The following is a 24,405-nucleotide window of genomic DNA, read 5'->3' on the forward strand; positions in this document are numbered from 1 at the left end:
ATGAAATTCACATTTCTTGGGTTTAGCAAACAGTCTGTGCTCTGATAACCTTTGTAGGACATGACAGACATGTTCGAGGTGTTCAGACTGTGACCTGGAAAAAATCAGAATATCATGAATGTACATGCTCATGTGTTGAGCATGTCTTAGTACCTCATTGATACAGTAAATGGTTGGAACATTGGAGGATTAGTCAACTCGAATGGCACGACCAAGTATGCATAATGTCCAGACGAGGCATTGAAACCGGTTGTTGCTAATCCCATTCTCTTATGCAAACCGGATGATAAGCCCTACGCAAGTTCAGTTTAGTAAAAACTCTGGAGGGACTCAAAGGCCGAATTCATGAGGAGTAAGGGGTATCTGTCATCAGCAATTTTATTTAACCCCCAACAATGAATGCAATGTCTTAGGGAATGGTTTTTCCCACAAAAAAATATGGCCCCCACGGGTGATGTCAGTTGTCTGATGTAGCCGGCTTTGAGAGCATCCTTGATGAATAGCATAGCCTTTGTCTCAGAGTGGACAGGGAGAAGATGTCCCCTAGGGGGTGTAGTGCCTGGTAACAGTTTGAGAGCGCTGCTTGCTAGAAATCTGACAAAGGTCTCAGTACTCAACAGGCACCCGTGACAGGTCCATGTCCCCCTCACCCTCCAACACAGGAACTGAGATGGACTCAGGCAAGTTGGAAGAAAGGGAAGAACCAGTTTGGCAACTCTTAAAACAGTCATTACCTCACTCCACAAACCAGAGTTCGGTGAACCCATAAGGAAAACCTAAATGAGTTAAAAGTGAGAATCTCTGATCTGCAATTGCACATGTAAGTTAGTAAGTTGGTTAATATGACCATTGGATTCCCATTTAGGGCAGTCCTTTGTAACGGTTCAGACAGAATGGTTATGGGAATGTTCCAACTCTCAGCTAAACCCCGATCCAGGAAATTCCCCACTGCCCCTGAATCAACAAATGCATTTACAGAACAGCACTGCAAGAGCCAGCAAATGATTGCAAGTAAAAAGGTTTGGCAACTAGGACTGGTGGGAGATGTTATATAGCTTGTCAGGCATCTCCCACTCACTGATAAGTCTGTCCTTTTCCAGAACTCTGTAGTACATACAGCACTGCTCCTCAATGCAGCGATCGTGCACAGCGCAAGAGATTCTGGAGCCTCTGAGCTGCATGGCCTCTTCCTTAGAACCTGACAGAGCAGGAGGAGGAGGCAGAAGCTCTGGTTCAGCAGGAACAGAAGGTTCTAGAGACTGGAGATTATTAACTGTAGGCGAGTGGTCAGGAAGTAGCCTCCCATTCTCACTGACAGCCATCAATTTGAATGGCTAGAGCAATTAGTGGATCCAGTTTGTAAATGCTGGCAAGATCTGCTGGCAAGTTCATCCTTCAGCATTTCAGATAAAGGCAAACACTGGACTGCCAAGTTGGTTCTGCAGACTTTCACACAAAGTTTGGTTGCAGCTGTTCATGACACCTGATGGTAGAGACTTGATTAACCAGGGCATTGTAAAAAAACTGGTAAATCTCTGCTGGTTCCATGCTTAGCTTGGTCGTACTGACACAATAAGCATAGAAAGGAGCTAAGTACAGAGATTCTTAGTTAAGAAGCATCAAAACTGATTTAGATTCATTTTGAACCTGGATATTGAACCAAATTCCTCAATAATCTTAAATAGATTTGGAAGGGATCATTGTAAATCAGATAAATACAATAGGGCATCATCTGCATATAAGGAAATTGAGGAGCAAGAGGAGCCAATTCGTATGAGAGAAATCTGTGTACTTTCACAAATAATTGAGCTTGTGGTTCCACTGATAGCTCAAAATAGCTTTCATGAGGGCTCAACATTGTAGGTTAAAGGAAATTCTCCCAGGATTTCGTCGGTGAGAGGATTCAGGGAGATTCCTATTCAGAAAGTGTTTCAGAGTAGGAATGCTGATCTAGGTTAAGTTTTGGATTAAAGCTCATGATGGATGAGCATAGGACATAGACAGGGGTAACCTTATCGCACATCAGCACTCCAATCCCATGATGCTTAAAAAATGTGGGCCACAGACTCATTCACACACCACATAGATAAAGCTGAGCCACTTTACCTCTAGATGGTCACCCGCAGGGGCGTGCACACACATTTTGAGGGGCAGGGGCTGAATTTGTCATTAATAATTTCCTTGATTTAGTTTGATAAAAGACTCACCCTTCACACACTGCAGTACCTGCAACAACAACTGCATTTCTTCTGTTGACAGCTAACGTTAGTGTCACGTCACTCACGTGACAAGAGCAGCTGCTGCCCCCATTGCCCTATCATCTAATAATAATAATCATCATAATAATAATAACATTTATTTATTTGGTCCAGAGGGGCATTTCAGCCAAGGAGGACAAAGAGGCAGTGGCTTGAGCCACTGTAGCCACCCCCTCTGCATGTCCCTGCTCACCCAATCGCTCTTGCAGATCCCAAAGAATTTTCAACAAAACTTGTAACATCAAAACAAATAATAATATGAATAACGAATTGTTATAAGATTTAAGAAACGATGGTTTTCTTTTTGAATTACCGGTAATCTGCAGCAATTTAGTGGCATCTAAAGGATTGAGATATATAAAAGTATTTGACAAGCTTGTTTATAGTACATGCTACCAAGTGCAGAAATATATGAGCTTCAGGGATATAGCTAATTATGTCACTTCACAACATTCTGATGTCACAGTTATATTGGATTTTGTGTGAAAGGATTCATTACCAACTCAAGTTTATATTTTGACAAGCATATTTATTTTCACTTTCAACATATGAAAATAAACTCCAGTGTCTTAAAAAACAATTTATTAACAATTTAGAGCTGATATTTACAAATATTAACACAAAGTATAATAATCAATTTTAATCATTATTGCTTTTTATCAGTTTTAATTATCAATGACACACCATTTTTAGAGAAAAAAGGAATAAAATGGAATAAATGAGTATCAAATCAGATTGATGATTACACAAGTGTAAACAGTCTCATCATCTTAACCTAAATCAGCCTACATAAGCATTGCAGGACACCTTCATAAGCAATACATAATGCAATCATAAGAGCTAAATGAACATTCATAAAGATGCATTGCAGCCAATACAATGTGTAAGAGTGCTATGTCAATATCCATAATGTGGTATGCTATGATTAGGTCACTTATGACATGGATCACAACACTTACAGTATGTACTTACGAAGGCACTATGTAGAGCTTATGAAGGCTTTATACAGATAAGTACATGGCATTCCATAGATCACAAAAGACATCTGAAATGAGAAAATGCAGCACTATAAAGCTGAAATGATTTATTGGTTCTGCATATTATTGTCATGGTAGGTTAACTGGCCTGCTAATCCATCAGTAATCATAAATTTATTTCTTATTGTTCCACTAATGTCAAAGCAAATCAAGATATATTTTGCCACTGATAGCTTATAAGGACACTGTGGTTCCCTGAGGTCCCAAAGGCTCTTCATTTTGATTGGCTGATGAACCAGTTCAGCACGGGCTCCTTATTCTCTGCCAGCCATTTCAAGTTAGCCGTGGTACTCGCTACGGACTGCTCCAGTGCAAGCGCACCTGACCCAAACCCGACATTCTCATTGTCCTTCATGAATTGTTGAAGCTGTGAAACAAAAGAAATAGGTTGCTATAAAGTGAAAGTGGTAGCTTTTGTGTTATCATTGTGTCTGATGGGTATGGTTACTATTGCAACTTCACTAGGACCAAGTCTTTTGGTACTGTCCCATCATCATAGCTGATAGGAGTAGCCACACCCGTAATGGTTGCTAATGTGACATCACCCTGCCAGATTACAGCTATAAGCTGAACATGACAATAGAAAGCCTCTGCTGTCAAAAAACATGTAAATATTTTCATGTTTTTCAAAGTTGTACACCTCAATGAGTAAACAGATAAATAATTCTTACACATTTCTCAAACAACCATCAATCAAACAGATTAAGGAGTAGAAATGATGAGACAGCACTGCAATTGCACATTTACCTAAATGTTATTTAAGTTGTTTTTTGGAAATTCAAATGTGAGTTAGACTTTTTTTAGACTGTAAATGCATAAAACACTTATACTTCCACACTTACCTGCTGGAGCTCAAATTTACTTGAAAACCTCTTAGTCACTCCACTAATGAGACTTGCAAATGAGAAGGAACTGCTGCCATATCTAACAGAAGGGAAACAGTTAAAAAAATTTAAAAAAACATTTAACAACATTCAACAATATTTCAGAAACATTTATAAATTATTGTGTTGGTACCAGAGAAAATGAACAAAGAAATAACCATCATTAGATGACTTGAGAAGCCGAAAATTCATTTTACACACATGGAAATACGGTACTATATGTTTCTTGTTTTTTTATAGGGGGGAAGAAAGAACAACTTAAATTCTTAAATTAAAGGTGTCATTTCCTTCCAAAACCTGGAAAAATGTTACATGTTATCCAGACATTGGCTTCCAATATGAGGTAAAACTATAACTCAACCAATGAAAATATCTCTGGACTGCACAATTGTTCTTGGAACACTAGCATGCTATAAATCACTCAACATCTTACGATGTAATGCTTCTATTCATAAAACACATATTAAAATGTCTAAATCTTTAGCCTGTGGCTCTCCAAGTGAATAATAAAGATATTTTAATAAAGGTAAATATTTACAACAATATCCTGTTGAAATATAGTGGATATGTTACTTGGAGGTTAAATGGAAACACATTTTGTAAGGAAATTGAGCTTGCATTTTCCAAATAATGCTAACAGAAAAACTTAGTCATGCTGTGGGAGTCAAAATAAAACACATGTAAGGTATTAAAAAATAATTTGGTGTAGGCCACTCACTGCATTGCAAAACTCATAAAAAGAGACGGTTCCTCACTACGCACTGTGATGAATGAAGCTTAATGCGATAACAGCAAACACTCAGGGGATACATTAATTCAATAATTTATGCATTTCTCAGCTGGGTGTACCTTTACAATGAATACTACAGACAATAGGACACTACAGGAAAGAGGTTTCTCTATCCTAAACTGAAATGTCATCATGAACAAAACGATTTTCACATTTCTGCTGTTATCCTTTTCTGGTATTAGGGCAAATGACTGTAGGAGATTTAAAAAAAACATAACTGCACTAGATTATGGACCTTCTTCAAAAATTCTTAAAGCATGTATATTTCATTTTGCATGAGCAAGTTCAGGATTTATTTTGTCCAATGGTACATTCATCTGGTCCAACTCACTGTGTGAAAATGTACTCCCATCTCTCTCTGAGAAAGTCCCAGGCCAAAGTCTGTCCCACCACATTTCTGGCAACATACACGATGGTGGAAGTGGCGTCCTGCTTCCGAATTTTAGTTGGATCCAAGGTGTATTCCAAGTACCTAGGTTAAGCCCCCACCCCACCACCAAAATCAAAACGAAAAGAAAATGAAAATGAATTTTACACCTTGTACAGTAGATCTAACAGAGTGGCGCCAAATTTAACATTTGGTATACACAGGAGCAAAAATGTTAAGAAAAAAAGGAAGTTTCACAGATATCAGTAAAAACAGGTAGTGCTCATGATGTCATTTTCAAATATTTTCTGTGAGTAGATAGGGGTTCCATTCATTTTCTATGCATTTTGCTTCCTTTTTGCCTCCACCAGTTTGGAATGAACAAGTTGTGCTGCTCAAGACTCAAGTCTCTCACGGTCCTACAATACACTCACCAGTGAGAACCGCTATTTCTCTCTGCAGCCCACACAGTATTACAGGAGCGCTAGTGCTACTCAGAGGAGAAGCCTTTCTCTCACGGACAACAACTGGTAACCTATGGGCCCCTGAAATGCCTCTGAAAGTTCTAGCAGCAAATCTGTGAATTCTGGTTAACCTAAAGGCTATGAGTTTCTTAAATTCCACCATGGTCATAGTTATATGAATGTGTATCCTGACTGTACCTGAGCCAGCAGAGACACCTGCGGCAGGCAGAGCTCACCTGTTCAGCAGCCAGGGCTGCTTGGTACAGGCCAGGGCGTATCGCAGCTTATCTGCCTCTGAGGCAATGGAGGCATTCTTGAACATCTCCCAGCCAAATTCCCACTCTTCAGCGCCCCCTGCCGCTATGGCGCTGCAGTACACTGTTGTCCTCAGATTGGGATGTATCCTGTAGGGCACAATGATGCTCATGTCATGGGAGGTGAGGAGCCGTTCCCTTTGAAGCATTCAGTTACACTCTTAAAAATGCTTTATTAGATTTTCAACTACTGCAGTAGGTAACTACTGTACTAGGTAAAAATCATAGAAATAACTGCCATGGGCAAAATTCAGCACCATACACCGTGTTTATACCCTAAAATGATGCGTTCCAAAGCCAGAGATTTAGCCCAAATTCTTACAACGTGAACCAACCAACCATGAGACCTGGCGAGTTCACATAACAGTACCTATAGCATAGTACCCATTTGGGAAAGAAAGAAAGAATTAGTTTGACTAGTGTGATGCCAAAAAGAAGAAAAGAAAATTGGATTGAGCTCCCTCTCAAAAACTAGAATAAACCACAATTCATAAGGTGGAAAGAGCTTATGCAGGTGGACTTGAAGACCGACACAGCGCTCGCATTGTTTTTGCTCGATAGATAGTTAGTTTAACACTAATTTACCTGGACTTTCTGCTTGCCAGTTAAATAGTCTACCTAGGCTACCTCTGTAAGCCACAGTTATAGGTCAGCTTAGCTATACAGAACAGCTTAGCTAGGACCGGCTAGAACCATACATACCGGCTGTAGCCACCTAATGCCTGATTCAGACTAATGTTACAGTACATGAACTCAGGGTGACTGGTCTGTTGTTGTGAGATGAGGCAAGCTGCCTCTTGGCAAGCTAACATTTTTAGTGTAGGTATTTACGTCAGTCAGTAATGCTGCAGTCCTGCTTGACAAGGTGTTGTAGCTAGAAATGTTGATGCACATTCATAGTCAGGTGTATGGAGAAGCAGGGGTTGGGGTGTGTCTCTTTCTCTGTGGACAGGGCCAACGGGCATTATAATTTTCAAAATGTTTTTACGACATTGAGAGTGTTGAGAAAGTTGCCGACTACAGCTTTAAGCCAAAAAAACAATCAGTTTGCACTATATTATTATAACCACAGTAACAACAATAACCCTGCTACTACTACTACAGCTACTACTACTAATAATAATAAGAAGAAGCAGAATAATAAGAATAATAATAACATCATTATTATTATTATTATTATTATTATTATTATTATTATTATTAGTAGTAGTAGTAGTAGTAGTAGTAGTAATTTATTTCGGTCCTTATTAATAATTTTCCAAAAAGAATGCATATAGAAAAAAACAAAAAATATTGACCGAAAAGGTGTAGGCTGAAGCTTTATTATACCTACACTTTCATACACAATAATTATCATAACTCCGTTTTATATTTGTTTACCACATTATTTTTAAACATTTTTTTTATTTGCAAAGTGAACTACACATTCTTAATTCCTTGTCACAACTATTCCACAAATTAAGCCCTTTGACAGATATACATCTAATCTTTATATTTGTCCTTACAAATTATTTTGTGCTTTGTACATTATCTGTGCAGTTTTAAGATCAACTAGATCACAAAAATTTAAAGCATGTAAGTTAATAAATAGTGCGTTGGTTGGTTCATAATAATCCGTTCGATCTACAATTTTTATAGCTCTCTTCTGTAGGATGAAAATTGGATTAGTGCTGGTTTTGTATGTGTTTCCCCATACCTCCACACAGTAAGTAATGTATGGAACTATGAGAGAACAATACAGTATATATAGTGATTTCTGACTCAAGAAATCTTTAGTTTTATATAATATTGCAATGGTTTTAGACATTTTTGTTTTAACATTATTTATGTTTGGTTTCCAACATAATTTATGATCAATTATCACGCCCAGAAATTTATTTTCATACACTCTTTCTATTTCAACATCATTTATCATAATTTTTACTTGATTATTGATTTGCCGATTACCAAATATTATAAACTTTGTTTTATTTGTTGGATAAGAGTGTCTGCCAAATGCATGTAATGTAATGTACTTAAATTCAGTGATAACTTGTTAATATCAACCATCTTTAAGGCTTTCAATTCCCTTTCCACTGTATTCAGAAGCCCGTCCAAACTTTTCCCGGAGCAATATAAATTAGTGCCATCAGCAAATAAAACAAATTTTAACAATTTAGACACTTTACAAATATCATTTATATACAATATAAACAGTTTAGGGCCTAGCACTGAACCTTGTGGAACCCCACAAGTAACCTTCAACAAATCAGATTCAACGTTATTTATTTGTACATATTATACATGTAATGATAATAATAGTATATTATTATTATTTGGCTGTGACCAGGTCTAAACTCACGGGTTATTGGCTGGGTCCTGCATCCACTGTTTGAACCAGCCTTTGGTCAGGGCCTGGCAGCTCTCCACCCCGGTTTTACAGGCCAGCCAAATGGCATTTACCTGGTTATACCTGAAACCAATGCAGACAGGTATATACTACAATGACAAAAGGCAAAGACAGTGCAGAGCAGCAAAGAAAGAATAATGGTTGGTTGCTATGGACAACGTGACCAACACTGAGCACAACAGTACACTATGAAAAGTCAGCGTGATAAGAAATGTAATCTTTTATTTTTAATTAATATAGATTCTCTATCCATCAACAATATGCCCTATTTAAATTATCTAAAACATATGTATAAATATAGCACACACACACAAACACTCACACACATGCCCTCAGTATTTGCAAATAACAGATCCTTATGTGGGGTTCCTTACTGGTCAGCATGGCTAGAGGATACCCTAGTCCAGTTCAAAGTAGTCCTCTGGAAATATGACAAGAGAGGTGTGACAAGCTTCTTGAAATAAGCCTGCAAGACAAAAAGCACTCTCATTTTAAGTCATGTATCCTTTTACGTAATATCAGGGTATCCCTAAATACATCATGAAGTATCTATAACGCTTTATTACCACAGTATAACATTTGTACAATTATAATTCATTAAAATATTTTGGTTGCAGCGTTCACCCTACATGTAACTTTGTGTGTTTCATTACATTTGAGAACAAGCTGTTACATAACATACTGTTCGCATGGTATTTTCCAATGAATGGCTTATAAAGACGCTATGTCATTTTAATGATGGTGTTAACTTCCTGAGTAGCTAAATGCCACACAGTACTACAGGATAGCTGGCGACAGTCAGACGAGAGATGCTTTCACTGACTCTCACTCTCACTGTGGGCCACAGCAGAATCAATGATACTAAGGTACCCATCCAAATAATGAACTCAAAATGCAGTGACCTCATGGCTGTAATACAAAGCCAAATTTGGCATCAACTGACCTGCATTGGTCCGTAGACCTCACTGCGATCGAACATGAGGAAGAAATAGTTCAGGTTATCGATGGCTGACTCCCATGGCATGAACTCTCTTTCTTCAGATAGGTACACAGTTGTTCTCAGAGCCAAAGTAATGTTTATAATTTTTGCCCTTTGAGAAAGCCAGAGAAGAAAATATCAGCTTATCAAATATCACAATCTTAGTGCATTTAAGCAATGCACGAGAGTGGAAGAGTGGTTTTCTGACCACAAGTTTTACCTAGCGAGGTTAAAAGCATCATCCACAATCTGGGCCCGGTTGATGACTGGAATCAGCTGTAGTGAGATCAGAGAGAAAGTGATGTGGAGCTGAGACAGATATGTTTATACCAGAACTTTTACTGCCACACTCTTTTTTATGTACTGAAACAGGATTGGTGTTTAAAATCACACAAAATATAAGACATGCCGGTGCATTCCACATCACTGCAAATTCCTAGTTAGTCTACATCAGGGATCTCAAAATGCAGTCCTGGAGGGCCAGACAATGTAAAAAAAAATGTAGGGCCCCTCCAATGTGAGCCAACTTTTCAAAAAGTGCATAGTAATCAGTTACTTACAATTTTGAATTTGAAAGAGGCTTACATTTTTTACAGTGGATTTTAGCAGGACAGGAGATGGATTCTACATATAGAAGATGTATGTGATATCCACAGCTACAGGAAAGTAGGAGGTGTTTACCTGGTGGTCAGAGTTCAGCTGGTTCAGGAGGCGTTCCCAATTGTCGCTATCATAGTTCACTCTGTAGTACCCAGTGACGTTCACGTTAGCTAGAACCCACTCATTCCCAGTTGCTGCCAGAGGACTGTAGGAATCTGCAAGATTGCAAAATAAAAACCACGTGAACATGAGACCATGTCTCCAACAGTATGTCAGTGGTGGAGGCAGACAGGCTGGGCTTGCCCCCAGATGTTTTTGGGATAGGATCCCAGATGAAGCACACCCATTTACAGAAATCATTTTTACATTAATGTCCATTAATATTGTCAAAAGCAGCTCATAGAGCCATTACGCAAGCAACAACATATGCAACAAACTATAATCAGGAGGAAAGAGTTCACAGTGACACCCTATAAATGTAATGCAAAGCAGATCGCATTTTCTCTTGGCCCTTACGCAAGGGAATAAAATGAGATTTTCAATTAATACAATGTTCTCGCAGTAATACTGCAATAAAACAGAAAGAACATATACAATCAATACACAGGTAAAGGAAGAATGTACTATGACTTTAGAACTTGAATCAAGATTCAGTAAATATTCAGCGTTATAAAGAGATAGTATACAATGATAGAAAAGGAAATCTGCCAACCCCAAAAACCCAAAGGCAAGCCTCATCTCTTGTTCTCTACTAGGTAATGGTTCTTGCAGATTTAGCAGTACCACACTGCCTTTCTTTAGATTGTGAGTTAGTTAATTAGTAAGTCAGTGAGGGAGTTAGTAAGGTTGTTACCTGAACAATATACCTGTTTTCTGCAGCAGCCAAAAAGGTTCCTGTTCCGCACCCGCCTTTTTCCATGTGATGGGGATATACCACTCATAGCTGTGGCCGGAGGGAGTTAAAATTAGGAAATTGTTTCAATTACAAATTCCTTCTATAGCTGCAATACAAGCCTTCATTTGGCTGACCAGCACACTGCTTAATAATGCACTGGATAGCAATTCTGTCCAGCAACTACAGGTTGTAGGTTCAAACCTCTGCAGAAGCACTTCCATTGTCCCCATGATCAAGATACTAAACCTGATATTTCTTAGTTAAATATTCACATGTAAAAAGGACATTATGAGACAAATGGTTAATGGTTAATGTAACAAATGGGCAATATGTAAAATAAAAGCTTTGTAAACTGTGTTTGATAGGCTTGTCAGCTAAGCAAACAGACGTACAGATCATTATGACTGTCACGGGTTAGCCTTGGCTAAGCATCCTTCCCCGTCCACCCAGTTCTTTTTGGATGAATGAGAGCATACTTGAATTCAGATGGTCTATCAACAACAGACTCAGAGTCCAGGAGGAAGTGGTTCTGGGACAGCCCTCCTGTGCGAGTGTCGATAGTGACCACAGGGAACCCCATCTGGAGTATCCAGCGATTCATGATGTCGTTCACACTGTGCGGGAGAGACAGGCTCGGGGTGCTGTCCACTGCCTGACACCAACATTTAGATTTACAGTGTTACAAGTTTACAGTCAGCAGTTAGCAGATTTACACAGCTTACTTATAGCAAAGCTAAATGTGGATGTTGTTTTCAACTAAAGTTGATGTTTCATATTTTATCCACATGTTTGCTGTAGCCCTATTATTGCTAATATTACAATTATTATTTTTGTGATATTGCATTGTACCTGTTGTTGATATGAGACTTGCAATGAATGGTGCTATCCACTAAAATTCATGGTTATACTTGTATTTTTTCCATGTACAATAAATTTACAGAGCCGGATACTTATCACTGAAAAAATTCAGGACAAGTACTTTGTTTACCCTGAATTGGGGCAGTGCCACATATGGGAATCAAAGCCATAACTTCTGGGGTCCAAAGTCTTGGTAGTACCTTGCTTCACCAGCGAATCCATTCATTTTACTTAAAATATGGGGTGGCCACTAATATGAATATTGTACTGTCCTCAATTGAAAACTATTGCCAGAAGATCATGATAAATACTGTTATATTATTAAATGCTGTGTTCACATAATTGATGTATTGATGCATACCTTTTGAAGGTGATTCCAGAGGTCTTTATATACAGTGTTACTGTATGCAAACTGGTTCAAGTAGGCCTGCAAAGAGAGACCTTTGTTAAGATGTGTATGTTCATCTTTGAGATAACCACTCAGCAGGAATGGGCCTTTCCTAGATTGAATTTCTTATGTTTTATTTGTTTTACGATTTGTTTAAATAACAGTTTTATAATTAAATTTTCACTCAGTCAAGACTCACACTGAGTCCTTGAACGAAGACCGGTTCTGACAGGAACTCAGAGAGCATCCTCAGCACCGATGCCCCCTACAGAAACAGAGAACAAAAACTATCAGAAAAAAAAAAATGTTTATCATGCATTTGGGCTTGTTGCTGAGATGTGTACAGATCTTGCTTTAGTAGATGTGTGTAGACGTGTACGTTTACCTTGCTGTAGGAGATGGTGTCAAACAACTGGCTGATGTCATTTGGCATTTTGATCTCGTCCTCGCTGGAGGACAGTGGGTGAGAAGAGGCCAGGGCGTCGATCGCAAACACCCTGTGGACATCGTTGAGGACGATTGTGTCTTTCTGTGGAGGGACAGAAGGGCATCATGCTATGGGAAGGGGGTGGGGGGGTGGGGGGGGGGGCAAGGCAGGATGTTGAAGAATGGAGCAGGGCAAGGCACAGTGGGGCAAAGCAAAGCACAATCGTGTGTGGCAGAGTTATTTAGAATGGTTGGGGGAGGGTCAGGTGGTACTGGACAGGGCAGAATGGGACAAAGGACAGTGATGTGAAGTGGGTGGGACAGGGGAGGGTGTGCCCTATTTTATTGTCACTGCGCAACACATTTAAAGACAAACAACATGCTGGTGTGTCATCGAGGGCCCTTTTGTGGGCCAAGAGTTAATCCTTACCATGTTCCAGGTGGGTTCAGCATGGTTGGCGCCCAGGTATTCCACGTAAGAGGCGAAGCCCTCGTTCAACCACAGGTCATTCCACCACCTCAGAGTCACCAGGTTCCCAAACCACTGAGGAGGACAATTTATGTTTTTGTGTGACAGAATGCAAAGGTAGCCATTAAGCATTGCTTTACTCATCATCTGTCTTTCAGATGAAACTTTGGTTAAGCTGAGGTCCTGACTATTTAATAACCTCTGGTCATTAAATATCATATGGTGGGTGTCCTGGCCACACTGCCTACCCAAGTCTCTCAATATAGCCGCCTATTTATCTCAAAGTTTAATTCACTCAATAATTTCCACCTCATCTAATGTTTTGTTGGAGATCTGGCACAAAATGGCTGCTGTGCATCACCCAGGTGGGTGCTGCACATTGGTGGTAGTTTCACAGTAAAATGCAAGATGTGTGTTAAAAAGCACTGTATACATGCTACCCATTTATATGTTAAATGCTATCTTCAGTTATCACGTACCATGTGAGCCAGTTCGTGGGAAATGACGGTCAGAACTCTCTCCTTGTTCCCATTGGAGGAAATATGAGGGTCATAGAGCAGAGCTGTCTCTCTGTAAGTGACAAGCCCCCAGTTCTCCATAGCCCCGGCATTGAAGTCAGGTAGAGCGACCTGATCTGGAATGGAAAGGTAAATCTATGAGCCAACCAAAGACTGCATATGGAAACTGGAGAGGCAGGAGGAGGCAGAAGTTGCAGTAACTAATATGCTGCCCAGTGCACCCCACCATGTCAATTTCCCTTTCACTCTAAAGGAGAAACTATTGCCTTTTTTTTACTAATAAATTCAGTTATATTCTCAACCCATTTGTAACCATAATGCATATACAGATGAGAATCATTACTTGACATCGCTTAATAAATCACTAAGGTTGAGATGAGGCAACACTGGACTCTGGTTGAGCATGTGATTATGACAAGATCATGAATAGCCTGCAAATACAAGAAAAGATGAAAAGGTTGAATGACATTCATTTTAATGCCATTAAGTAGTTTCAGCAGTAATTCTATTTTTAGTGCCTGTCAATCTGAGTTAGATGTTACTCATTTAGCTCAGTGCTTTGTGTCTGAGCCTGATTTTATAAAGGAATTACCGTGATAATGTTGGATTAATTCAATGGGCAATTCATTAGTGCCAATGATCAACTGTGGAAATTTAGCATCTTAGCTATCTAGATGGTGTTCTAGAAGGCGGCAAATAGGCTGCTGCTAACTAGTGTGATATTTCAGTTTATTCAAAAAAGATTTTTCCTTCAGTCCGCCTTGAGGTATTTCATTGAGTTTAATAATACTGATAATATTACTGATACCACTATTGCTGCTGCTGCTACTGCTACTACTACCACCACTAATAATAATAATAATAATGATAATAATTTATAACGTTTAAAAATGTTTCTAATATTTCATTGTTAGATATTTACCATGAAGTGTTTTGAGTCCATAACACTATACAAATGATGTCAATTATTATTCCAACAAATATTTCTGGTGTTACATATACCTATACAGTAGTTTACAGTTATATAGTTTATAGCATATGTATATTATCTGAGATGAACAATGAATTATGTATAACTTTAATTTTAACAGTTAAGAAAGGAATGTCAAAGTAAACCATTTTATAGAGTAAATAGGCTTCATAATTGTGTGATCTATACTTCATCTGGATAATACTGCAAAGAATTGAGAAGCCTAACTAAGTTTCATCTTTATGTTGGATTCAGAAATACAGTATGTAAACAAAAATATGTGTACAACATCTTTCAACAAACAGTTTCCTAAATTTTGTTTATTTTTGCTTAATCAAGCAATTAATCCAGTTGTTTATACTGTATTTCTATTTGTGCCAATACCATTTGTACAAACATCCACTGTTTGACATGATGGTGAAATGAAATAGATTGAAATAGAAAATAACATTAAAGACTCAATCAAGCAGCAACCCATATCGCTGCAGAACTACTACCTCTGAGGTGCAGTTTTAAATGGGTAGCCAACTCGTGCAAAATTTATGTACCGAATAAATAACCTACAAAAAGTTATAGCTTTTGGTCTATAGTTTTTAGTCTGAGATATGTTTCCATTATAATCAAGTTGGAACACCTGGATTGAACCTGGTCCAAGTTTCTGATTTTGTCACTAAAGCCAAGGCAATTGTGTTTTTATACTTGTCATAATGAGGCATGACAAGGAATTAAACTAATTTTATTTTGCAACAAGCTCTCCAACATTTGCTTATAACTTTTTTTTCAAGATTTTTTGCTTATAACACAGTTGGCGAGTTCTGCAGTCAACAAAAGTAAATTTAAGTCAAATTAAAAAAAATCTTGAGCCCAAGTGGTCTAACTTCTTTCCCGATTTCAGAAAACAAAATCATCATCTTTTTGTTGCTAGAGGAAACAGACCACACAGTATATATAAACTAAGGCTGCGTCCGAATAGTCAAAAAATTACGTCCTATGTCTTTTCCTAACCACTTTTCCTTGACCTCGATGGAAAACGTCATGAGGTTAAGGAAAGATGTGAAGGAGAATTCGAAAGGACTTAGGAAAAGACAACCGCGGTGCTAAGAGAATCCGATTACACTAGGCTACGTAATTATGGGACGGTGGATGTTATTGACGTGGGTCTGCCGTGGTAAAACTACAGTGTTCCGAAGATGGACTACTAAAAGCGCATCTTAGATACCGTGTTACCGTGTTGTTTCATGCAGGCTATATAAACGTGGACAACCCAGTGAAAAATATTACTTCATTACCAAGGTTGGAATTGAAATAAAAAAGGAATATAGGCTACCAGTCAAAAAAGTGAAACGAAATCGTTGTCACATTGAGAATGGTTGCTCCCGCTCACCCTCCTGTCCACTCATATTTTTCGACGTGAATCCCAATTAGTATGATTGTATGAAATAATTCATTAAATTTAATGCAAGATAGGCATAACATGCTAGGCCTAGACATTTATTACTGTACATATCATCATTCATAAGTTTCAAACATGTTGAATTAAAAACATAATCTGGCTAAAAACGTCTCATATCCCTTTTTCTTGGAAGACAGGCTTCTTTGTTATGGTTAATATGCTGATTATGATTTGATTATAAGCCTATGCATATAATAGCTTAAAAACCACCACACAACTCAGTCATGTTGATCGTTTGTTTTCGTGAATGGCCGAATGGTGCTTCGCTTTAAATTTTACTGCCGTAAGGAATTGTGGGACGGCATTATCTCCTTTCCTTTCGTAAAGGACGGTCCAGTGTGCCCTATGCTAAAGGAGATAAGATAGGAAGCATTGAAGCACCTTTCCTTAGCATTTAGGGAATTCGAACAGCTCTTATCATGGCTGCCACTTAGATACTGCCGGGTCATTTCACTCAGTTAGGAACCTGCCTAAGCAAAAAAGACTATTCGGACGCAGCCTAAGACTTTATGTTATGACTTTAAGCTATGTTAACATTTATAATAACTCTGCCACTGCTTATTTTTGTTTGTTTGTTTGTTTGTATGTTTGTTTGTGAGTGTGTGTGCATATGTTTGTTATGACCTGTGTGCGCATCGGTTTGTGTGTGTCTCTCTGTGAATGTAGGTTTCTGTGTATGTGCACAGGGGAAGAGAACGGATGTGAGACATGAGGATATTTTGTATACTTTTATGGTTTTATGCTTATTCATTGTTGCTGGCTGTTGTAAACATTTTTTCCAGTAACAATAACAAGAAATCATATCATCACATTTTCTAAATGGAGTGTTATAAATGCACACATATTTCACACAATGCATTTTCCAAGATTTTTTGGCTGGACCGCAACAGAGGGGCCAGCCCTACAAGCGCAAATGTCTGTGACTGACTGACTAACTGACTGACTGAGTGATGAAGTTACACCATTCACGCCAGATCACGTGTGTTAGGTCCAGCCATATACTAGGTTTTAACCTGGTCTTGTTTTAATATATGTGTCAATTCATCAATTGATACTCTCAGTGGTAGTTCCAGGTGTCGCACTATTGGAGCTACTTTACATGTTTCAGTAAATAAGGATATCTCCTAAACAAACAACAACAACAATAATAATAATAAGCACGATCATAATCAAAAAAACATGTACACATTGCAGTGCATCTGTCTTACCTGACTTAGACAGGGGGTAGGTGACATTAAAGTAGCTTTCATAAAACTTGAGGATTCGTCCTGTCACATTGTGTGCATACTCTCCCTGTCCTTTTTCAATGGCCTTTCTGCGAGCCCAGATTCGAATCTGCAAAAAAATACGTATATTACTAATATACTATATATATACACTCACCAGCCACTTCATTAGGTGACAGGAGTGGCACCCGGTGTGGTCTTCTGCTGCTGTAGCGCTTCTGCTTCAAGGTTTGACGTGTTGTGCATTCAGAGATGCTCTTCTGCATACCTCGGTTGTAACGAGTGGTTATTTGAGTTACTGTTGCCTTTCTATCTGCTCGAACCAGTCTGGCCATTCTCCTCTGACCTCTGCCATCAACAAGGCATTTTCGCCCAGAGAACTGCCGCTAACTGGATATTTTCTCTTTTTCGGACCATTCTCTGTAACCCCTAGAGATGGTTGTGTGTGAAAATCCCAGTAGATCAGCAGTTTCTGAAATACTCAAACCAGCCCGTCTGGCACGAACAACCATGCCACGTTCAAAGTCACTTAAATCACCTTTCTTCCCCATTCTGATGCTTGGTTTGAACTTCAGCAAATCGTCTTGACCATGTCTACATGCATAAATGCATTGAGTTGCTGCCACGTGATTGGCTGATTAGATATTTGCGTTAACGGGTGCAGTTTGCAGTTGAACAGGTGTACCTAATGAAGTGAGTGTATATATATATATATATATATATATATATACATCATCAAGTAAAACCTGGAATGGTCCCAATTCTGGAACATGGACCGAAGTAAAAAGAGCTGGGTTTTACATAGTGCAGGTATCCAGCTAACTCAGTAATTGTGCTTTGTACACAAACCCCCTGGTCTCTCTGCTCCCCACTCAGAAATTTTAAGTCATAACCACAAGCTTTTAAAAATAGTACTGGAAACATGATGTGCTCATATGACCATGTAGCAGCAAATATGACAATGAATATGACAATCATGTGCTGCTGGAAGAACAATAACCATCACAAAGACCCTGTACACACAAAGCTTTCAAATCTGTTGTGCAACGAATTCTCCACAACAGTAAGTGATACAACGGAATTTAATTACGCGTATGTACGCCTCAAAACAGAATCGTTGTGGCAAAAACACATTCAGGAGGTAGTGTACAATGCATGTCGAGTTGCGTGTATCCACGCAAAACGGTTTGTTATTACATGATTAGAACGCACGCGTGTTGTGTAGTTTTGGAGCATAACTGCCTCCGACAAAACCTAAGTTAGCTAGCTACCATAACGTTAACGTTAAATTTATTAAACATGAAAGACAGTAATGGTAATGTTAGTTGGAGTGACGAGGAAACCATTTTTAACTAACTTTAAGAACAGCCTTTGAAGCCTGACACGTTTTCGGTGCTCATTGATAACAAGATGATTTCTCCCACGGCTGACAGAAAGTCTCCTCCAAAACATCAATGTACGGACCTGGGTCCTAGTCAAAACCATGATTGTCAAAACTATGAGGCTCCCAAAATGTTTTGAAAAAGCTGCATGTGTACAGGGTCAAAAGGAAACTACAGATACTTTTGGATAGTAGGCACATTACCAAAACATTATCGCTGTCCTCTGGGGCAGAGACATAGGCAAAATCACAGACGATAAAAGCCAGGAGGTAGGTTGACATCCTCTTTGTGGGCTCAAACTTAGTCACGGTGACTTTGGTGCCTTCAATAGTGGTGTTAACCGTCTCTGAAATAGAGGAAAGGGCAGACTGTTAGGCAATGCAGTTTAATATTTTTAATGACAAATAGTAAGACTGAAGCTATAAAAATACAAGCACTAATTGTCCTCCTTTCATAGGTTTCTTACTCTTGTCACATTACTGAAACAGATTTATTTTGGCAGCAGTCCCACAATGGGTAATTATTTTGTGTGTTTAAAGTTAGAAGGATAATGGTTGAGCTGAATTTTTGCCCACAGCCAAGTGAAACTTTCATGGAGACAGTATCTTGGCTTTAACAAAAATTAAGCATATGGGTTTTAGGTTTAAGTCAGGGACATGTCCCTGAATTCACCTTGCGGCTCATAGTCTTAAGCAGTGCGGCAATGCCCTCAAAACAAGAAAAACAGTTTGAGCTGCCAGCTGGCTCGTCCTGCTAAACTGCCAGGTATCCAACCCCAGCTGTGTCAGCGCAGGCTGTAGATGTCAGCCACACAGGATGTCACATAATTCCCCATATGACCTCCCTCTCATTGTGCGCAAAGCCACTCCCCTAGTTCAGTCTGCCTGTATGATGTGTACTGAAGTGAAGGAGTGAAAAGAAGCGCTAGCTGGCACACTTGTCTGTCTCAAACTAACGGTGGACATTGCAGAGATGGAACAGGCCCCAGAATATGATTGGTCCTTCCAAAAGAGTGGAAGTTCAAAAGAATAATTGGGCAAAACAGTTGGTTCTAAAAACTACGATACACTAAGCTTGGCCTTCAGATTGCTTTTGTTTGTTGGAAAAGTATGTAGAGAAATCTGTGCTGCCTGTGTAAGAAATAGCATCTGCTTCCTAAAGGGCCTGGTGTACTGAGCTGGGTACAAGGTCAGAATATTTCTTAGGATCACTGAATAAGGCCATTGTGCTCAAACCCTTACCCCTGCTTTTAATTAGCTGCAAGTAAGAGTAAGACAGTAAGTGCTGTGCTCAAGCTATCCTTCATGCTATTAGACAGGCCATCTCTATGTATAAGGATTATATAGGGGGCACTGTGCTCGAACCCTTATCCATGCCGTTAGACAGGGCCACAGTCCCAGGCTCATGGATCAGTGTGATGTGGAAGATGGCTTTCATCGCTGGCTCGTCAAAGCAGGGGAAGGCCTTCCTGGCATCTGTGGCCTGCATCTGAGTGGTGGCAACCACCCTGCAAAACATTAAATACGCAAATGTTAAAAAATGACACATTAACACAGAACACATGCAAAGTCCAGAAATTCTGGGAACACTTTGGTTTGTTTTTTTCTTTTAATGTTGAATGAGAAAGGAAGCAAACAAGTGTTTTGAATCAAAACAATAACTGGACATGTTGTGACTAATTTATTTTATGTTAAAACTGTTTTCTTATTTCTAGTAGATTAATCACTGTAAATCTCCCCATTGTAAATCATGTTCTCCCCATAGATTGTACAAACACTGACATCTAAATGACTAATAATCATGCAGGTTACAACATGTTGCATTAATCAAAATACATAAAAACATGAAAATTACAGCAAAATGGAGGTACATTTTTTCAATTATATATTTTATGTGTTGAAAAAAGAATCCATAATGTCGTATGTCTAAGGAATCAATACTCAATCTAGTTGGATATACATACAAAGGAATTTTGAGTTCATCTTAAGCAACCAAAATTTCTGCATGAGCTCTATCTTCCTTGTGCAGTAAGACTCTTTTTAAAAAATAAAACAAATAAGATGCACCAAAATACTTAAAAATGGCATTACTGTCAAGAAAGCAGACAGTCCAGTATCAGAAAGTTACAAATAGAGATGGGATTGCAGTTTAGAAGGTGCCATGGCAGGGAATCATCCCCTGGTCACACGGGGGCGGTGGGGTTCTGTATTGGTTGAGAATCAGCAACTATACAGATTTCACCACACAGTCTCCCTAACTTACTTCTTAACTCCATCCTCAACATATTCGCTCCTGTAGAAGCCTCCAAGGTCATCGGCCAGCTCCCCCTGAAACTCGGTGTACAGCTGGTAGGACTGTCCCACAGTCAGCATGCCACTGAGCTGGACCACCAGGTACTGCGTCTCCAGCTGCAGCCAGGTGGCCTCAATGGCAGGTCCAGTGGCAGAGCCCACCGTGGTCAGCCTGGCGAGGTGACCATCAAAGGTGGTGAGATTCAGCTTGTTGGAGTGGATGAGGATCAAGTCTGTTTCCTTCATACAGGTGAAGACCACGCTGGAGCTCCCAGTGAAGATGTACATGCCGTTCTGGTCCATCTGCAGCCTGGGCCACATGGTCAGGTTGTAGAATTCAGGCCTCAGTGTGTCTGGGAGCCTGTACTGGTCCCATGAGTCATTCGAGGACATTAGGGCTGGGGTGGGGGCAGGAGCTGTCGTAGCACCCACTCCGCCACCGCCATTGGTCGCCAAGTTTTTGGACTTCTCTTGAGCGTAGATGATGGAGAGGGCGACAATTGTCGCTGCAGCGGCCACTACAAGCAGGAAGGCCACCCGTCCTGCAGATCTGCTGATGTAGAATCCTTTCCCCATATCCTACGACTGCCAACACAGCGCACAGCAGGACTGTCCAACTGGCTGTCTTTATTCACACTTTCAGCTGACCCTCCTCACTCCTGTGTTAACAGCTGATATATTAACACTGAAAAGTCCTGTACGGGGGGGAGGTTTTTAAAACTGTTCCTTACACTCATCAACACCTGTGTGGAAAGAGAGAGAGAGAACGATATAACAATCCATTACAAGTTTTTTTTTTAATGACTAAAACCCTGCCCATAATTTATTTTCTGCTGATTCCTGTCTCTGTTGATCAGTTGATGTAACGCTACTTACAGTAAAGCTACTTACAGGTCAAACAGAAAACAAGCAAACTCTGTGACGCTTTTAATCCCCTTGGTTAACTTCAGCTACTGCCACCAAGGAATATATGCAGCCACACCCACCCCTCCCCGCGCAGAAAACAGCGCCACACTCAGAAACACCCCAAACACATTTTAGACGAACAAATACAGGTAAACATGCACAAATTCGGCAAAAGTGCATAGAAACATGTTGCCAGTGCATCATAGATATGCCTCAGCATGGTTATTTTATAATATTTAAAGGTAATAGTATGTCTGCATAGTATGCCTTTAAGTAGGAGAAGGTAGGAGAGTTTGTATGTGTAGCGGGTGTAGCTCAGCTACTTCGCTAGTGAAGCACAGTATTGGTGTGGTAAAATGAAGATCTTGTTGCAGGTTATTGTCACAACACTCTCTGACGACACAACCTTCAGATTAAAAAATAACAACGTTTCCCTTGGCTAGGTGCGATTTTGCCTTTATATACAGTCAAACTATAATTTATTCAAATAATTCAGATACTCTTTTTTAACTAAACTAAAAGATAAAAGAAAAAACAAAAGCACAAACATGCAAAGCAAGCTTTACAACCATGCTTTTTCATTTACACACACAATGCGAACAGTTTAGAGCGCTTGTGAAATCTGTTCAGATTCTATGAACAAACTGACATACAAAAACTTTGATAAATCCCACACTGTTTGCGTAAATGCATTTCCAAATGATTAAAAATTAAATTTGTTCACTTGACGTTTGATAAATGAGGCCCGCTGTGTGTATAAAATGTGTGTACCTGTAGGGATGTACAGTATGTATGTATAATGTGTGTTACTGTAGGGCATGTGTGAGAGTATGTTCACTCAGTGTGTATAGTGTGTGTCTGTTGGGGTCTATGTGCATTGTGTTTATATAATTTAAAAACACAATGCACATACTGCGTTTGTATAATGTGCATATAATGTGCATGTCTGTAGGGGGTGCACCCTTCTATACAATTTATAGCAGGAGGCATTTGTTGCTCTTTCTCCCTCTGCGTGCCTGCAGCGCCACCCTAGTGGCCATTTCAAACACCTCTCTCACTCCATCCTTTGTACCAGATGCTTCTTTACCAGTTTCCAGCAGCGGTGATTTCCCTGTGATTCGCTTCCTTTGGCTAGAATTCAGCCGTCTCTGTGTGCGCGCATCGGGGCGGTAATAGCTGACTGGTAACGCGTTTGCCTAGGGAATGTTTGGACAAGTGAGAGGTTTGGGTTCCAATCCCACCTCAGACAAATCTTGAACTAGTTTATTGCACATGTACACGTGCATATATGCACGTGTCCTTTGAACAAAGGGGAAAGACGTATTTAGCGTGGTGGAAATATTTGTGCAGTGGTAGGCCCATCGGTGTGGCTGAATAAACTAATTTGGCTACAAGTGAGTATCGCTACCAACTATATTGAAGTTGTTAGATTGTTAGTTAGAGTTTGAGTTGGAGAGTTAGCTGGAAGGAACGAGAGACCACGTGTGTGTTTGCACTATGTAGCTACAGACTGCAAACTGATTCATGCAATTACACAGCTTACGGAACTCATTAACATGATGAAGAAAAAAAGACCAATAGATACACACAAGTACGTTAACACAAGTACCTTAACTCAATTAAGACAAGACTAAACGGTAGCTACTATCTGGGGTGTTTAATCAGTCTTACTGAGATCTTTCCACACACATTGCTGTCCCTGGTGGTCACTGATAAGCTTCTGGGAGAACACGCTTGTGTTCTAAAGTACTAAAGTCAAGTCAGTGAAAGGAGACAGCAAAAAGGAGGAGAGAAGAGACGAGACAATGGTACAACATTAGAGGTACTTGAGTCTTGAGTTCTATGTATTATAATTACACAAGGGAAGAGGTGTAATATGACATACTTGCACTGGGGTGTGTAAATACATTTGCAAAGATTGCACTGTAGTTCCTACATGCAATAATTTAACCATGATTCAGGTGTTGAAAGAAGCAATTAAAGTATAGATTTTAAAGCAGGTAGAGGGTGCATTTTACAGTGTCTGCTCATGATCTGTGTTTGCTGCTGCTACATGCAAATCATGTGCTGTAAAAGACCTGTAGATTATGCATTATGATAGGAAAGGTGTACAGAAAGGTCCTAGCTTCTGATGGAAGTCTGCCTGTGAGGATACCATAGCTATGAATCTTAGTTGTACTCAACATCTTCTGATGGAGACTAAACAAGATCAGTTAGCCCTTTGGTGAAGTTACTCATGGTATGCACAATACTGAATCAAGGTTAGGGACTTCGGTTGTCCTCAGAAGAGCTGAAGAAACTGAATTTCAGATGAGAGTCATGGTAGTGACACTCAAGCTTAGGCTTACCTGGTCTGTCTTTTCTCCGATTGCAGCTTGAATCAGAGTGTGAGAAACGACCACAGTGGCTCTTAAATGGGAACTTTCTCATTGGTTGTTGTTTTAAGGCTCTTAGGCTTAGAGAGAAAAGAGAACGCATGAAAAGTGCCAGTGGGTCTGTTTGGAACATTTTGCTTAGTTGTTTCTAACCCCTCATTCTGGA

General features: G+C 39.5%; 1 protein-coding gene across 1 annotated transcript in view; it reads right to left on the reverse strand.

Annotated features, from left to right (window-relative positions):
• Nucleotides 1-2,823: 2,823 nt before the first annotated feature.
• Nucleotides 2,824-24,405, reverse strand: part of LOC118227839 (aminopeptidase N-like) — a 32,270-nt gene continuing 10,688 nt past the window's right edge. Inside the window, exons 2-21 of the mRNA XM_035418801.1 lie at nt 20,930-21,701; nt 20,032-20,174; nt 18,871-19,013; nt 17,268-17,394; nt 13,598-13,752; nt 13,080-13,193; nt 12,609-12,752; nt 12,423-12,488; nt 12,197-12,262; nt 11,454-11,629; nt 10,949-11,025; nt 10,164-10,297; nt 9,703-9,758; nt 9,447-9,594; nt 8,878-8,969; nt 8,456-8,566; nt 6,037-6,204; nt 5,301-5,441; nt 4,138-4,219; nt 2,824-3,662 (exon numbers count right to left, since the gene is read on the reverse strand). Of these exons, the coding sequence (XP_035274692.1) occupies nt 3,510-3,662; nt 4,138-4,219; nt 5,301-5,441; nt 6,037-6,204; nt 8,456-8,566; nt 8,878-8,969; nt 9,447-9,594; nt 9,703-9,758; nt 10,164-10,297; nt 10,949-11,025; nt 11,454-11,629; nt 12,197-12,262; nt 12,423-12,488; nt 12,609-12,752; nt 13,080-13,193; nt 13,598-13,752; nt 17,268-17,394; nt 18,871-19,013; nt 20,032-20,174; nt 20,930-21,534 (2,901 nt within the window). The 5' untranslated portion in view covers nt 21,535-21,701 and the 3' untranslated portion in view covers nt 2,824-3,509. The remainder of the gene's footprint in view (nt 3,663-4,137; nt 4,220-5,300; nt 5,442-6,036; nt 6,205-8,455; nt 8,567-8,877; nt 8,970-9,446; nt 9,595-9,702; nt 9,759-10,163; nt 10,298-10,948; nt 11,026-11,453; nt 11,630-12,196; nt 12,263-12,422; nt 12,489-12,608; nt 12,753-13,079; nt 13,194-13,597; nt 13,753-17,267; nt 17,395-18,870; nt 19,014-20,031; nt 20,175-20,929; nt 21,702-24,405) is intronic.

The sequence above is a fragment of the Anguilla anguilla genome, chromosome 5, assembly GCF_013347855.1.
Source record: "Anguilla anguilla isolate fAngAng1 chromosome 5, fAngAng1.pri, whole genome shotgun sequence".
Lineage (NCBI taxonomy): Eukaryota > Metazoa > Chordata > Actinopteri > Anguilliformes > Anguillidae > Anguilla > Anguilla anguilla.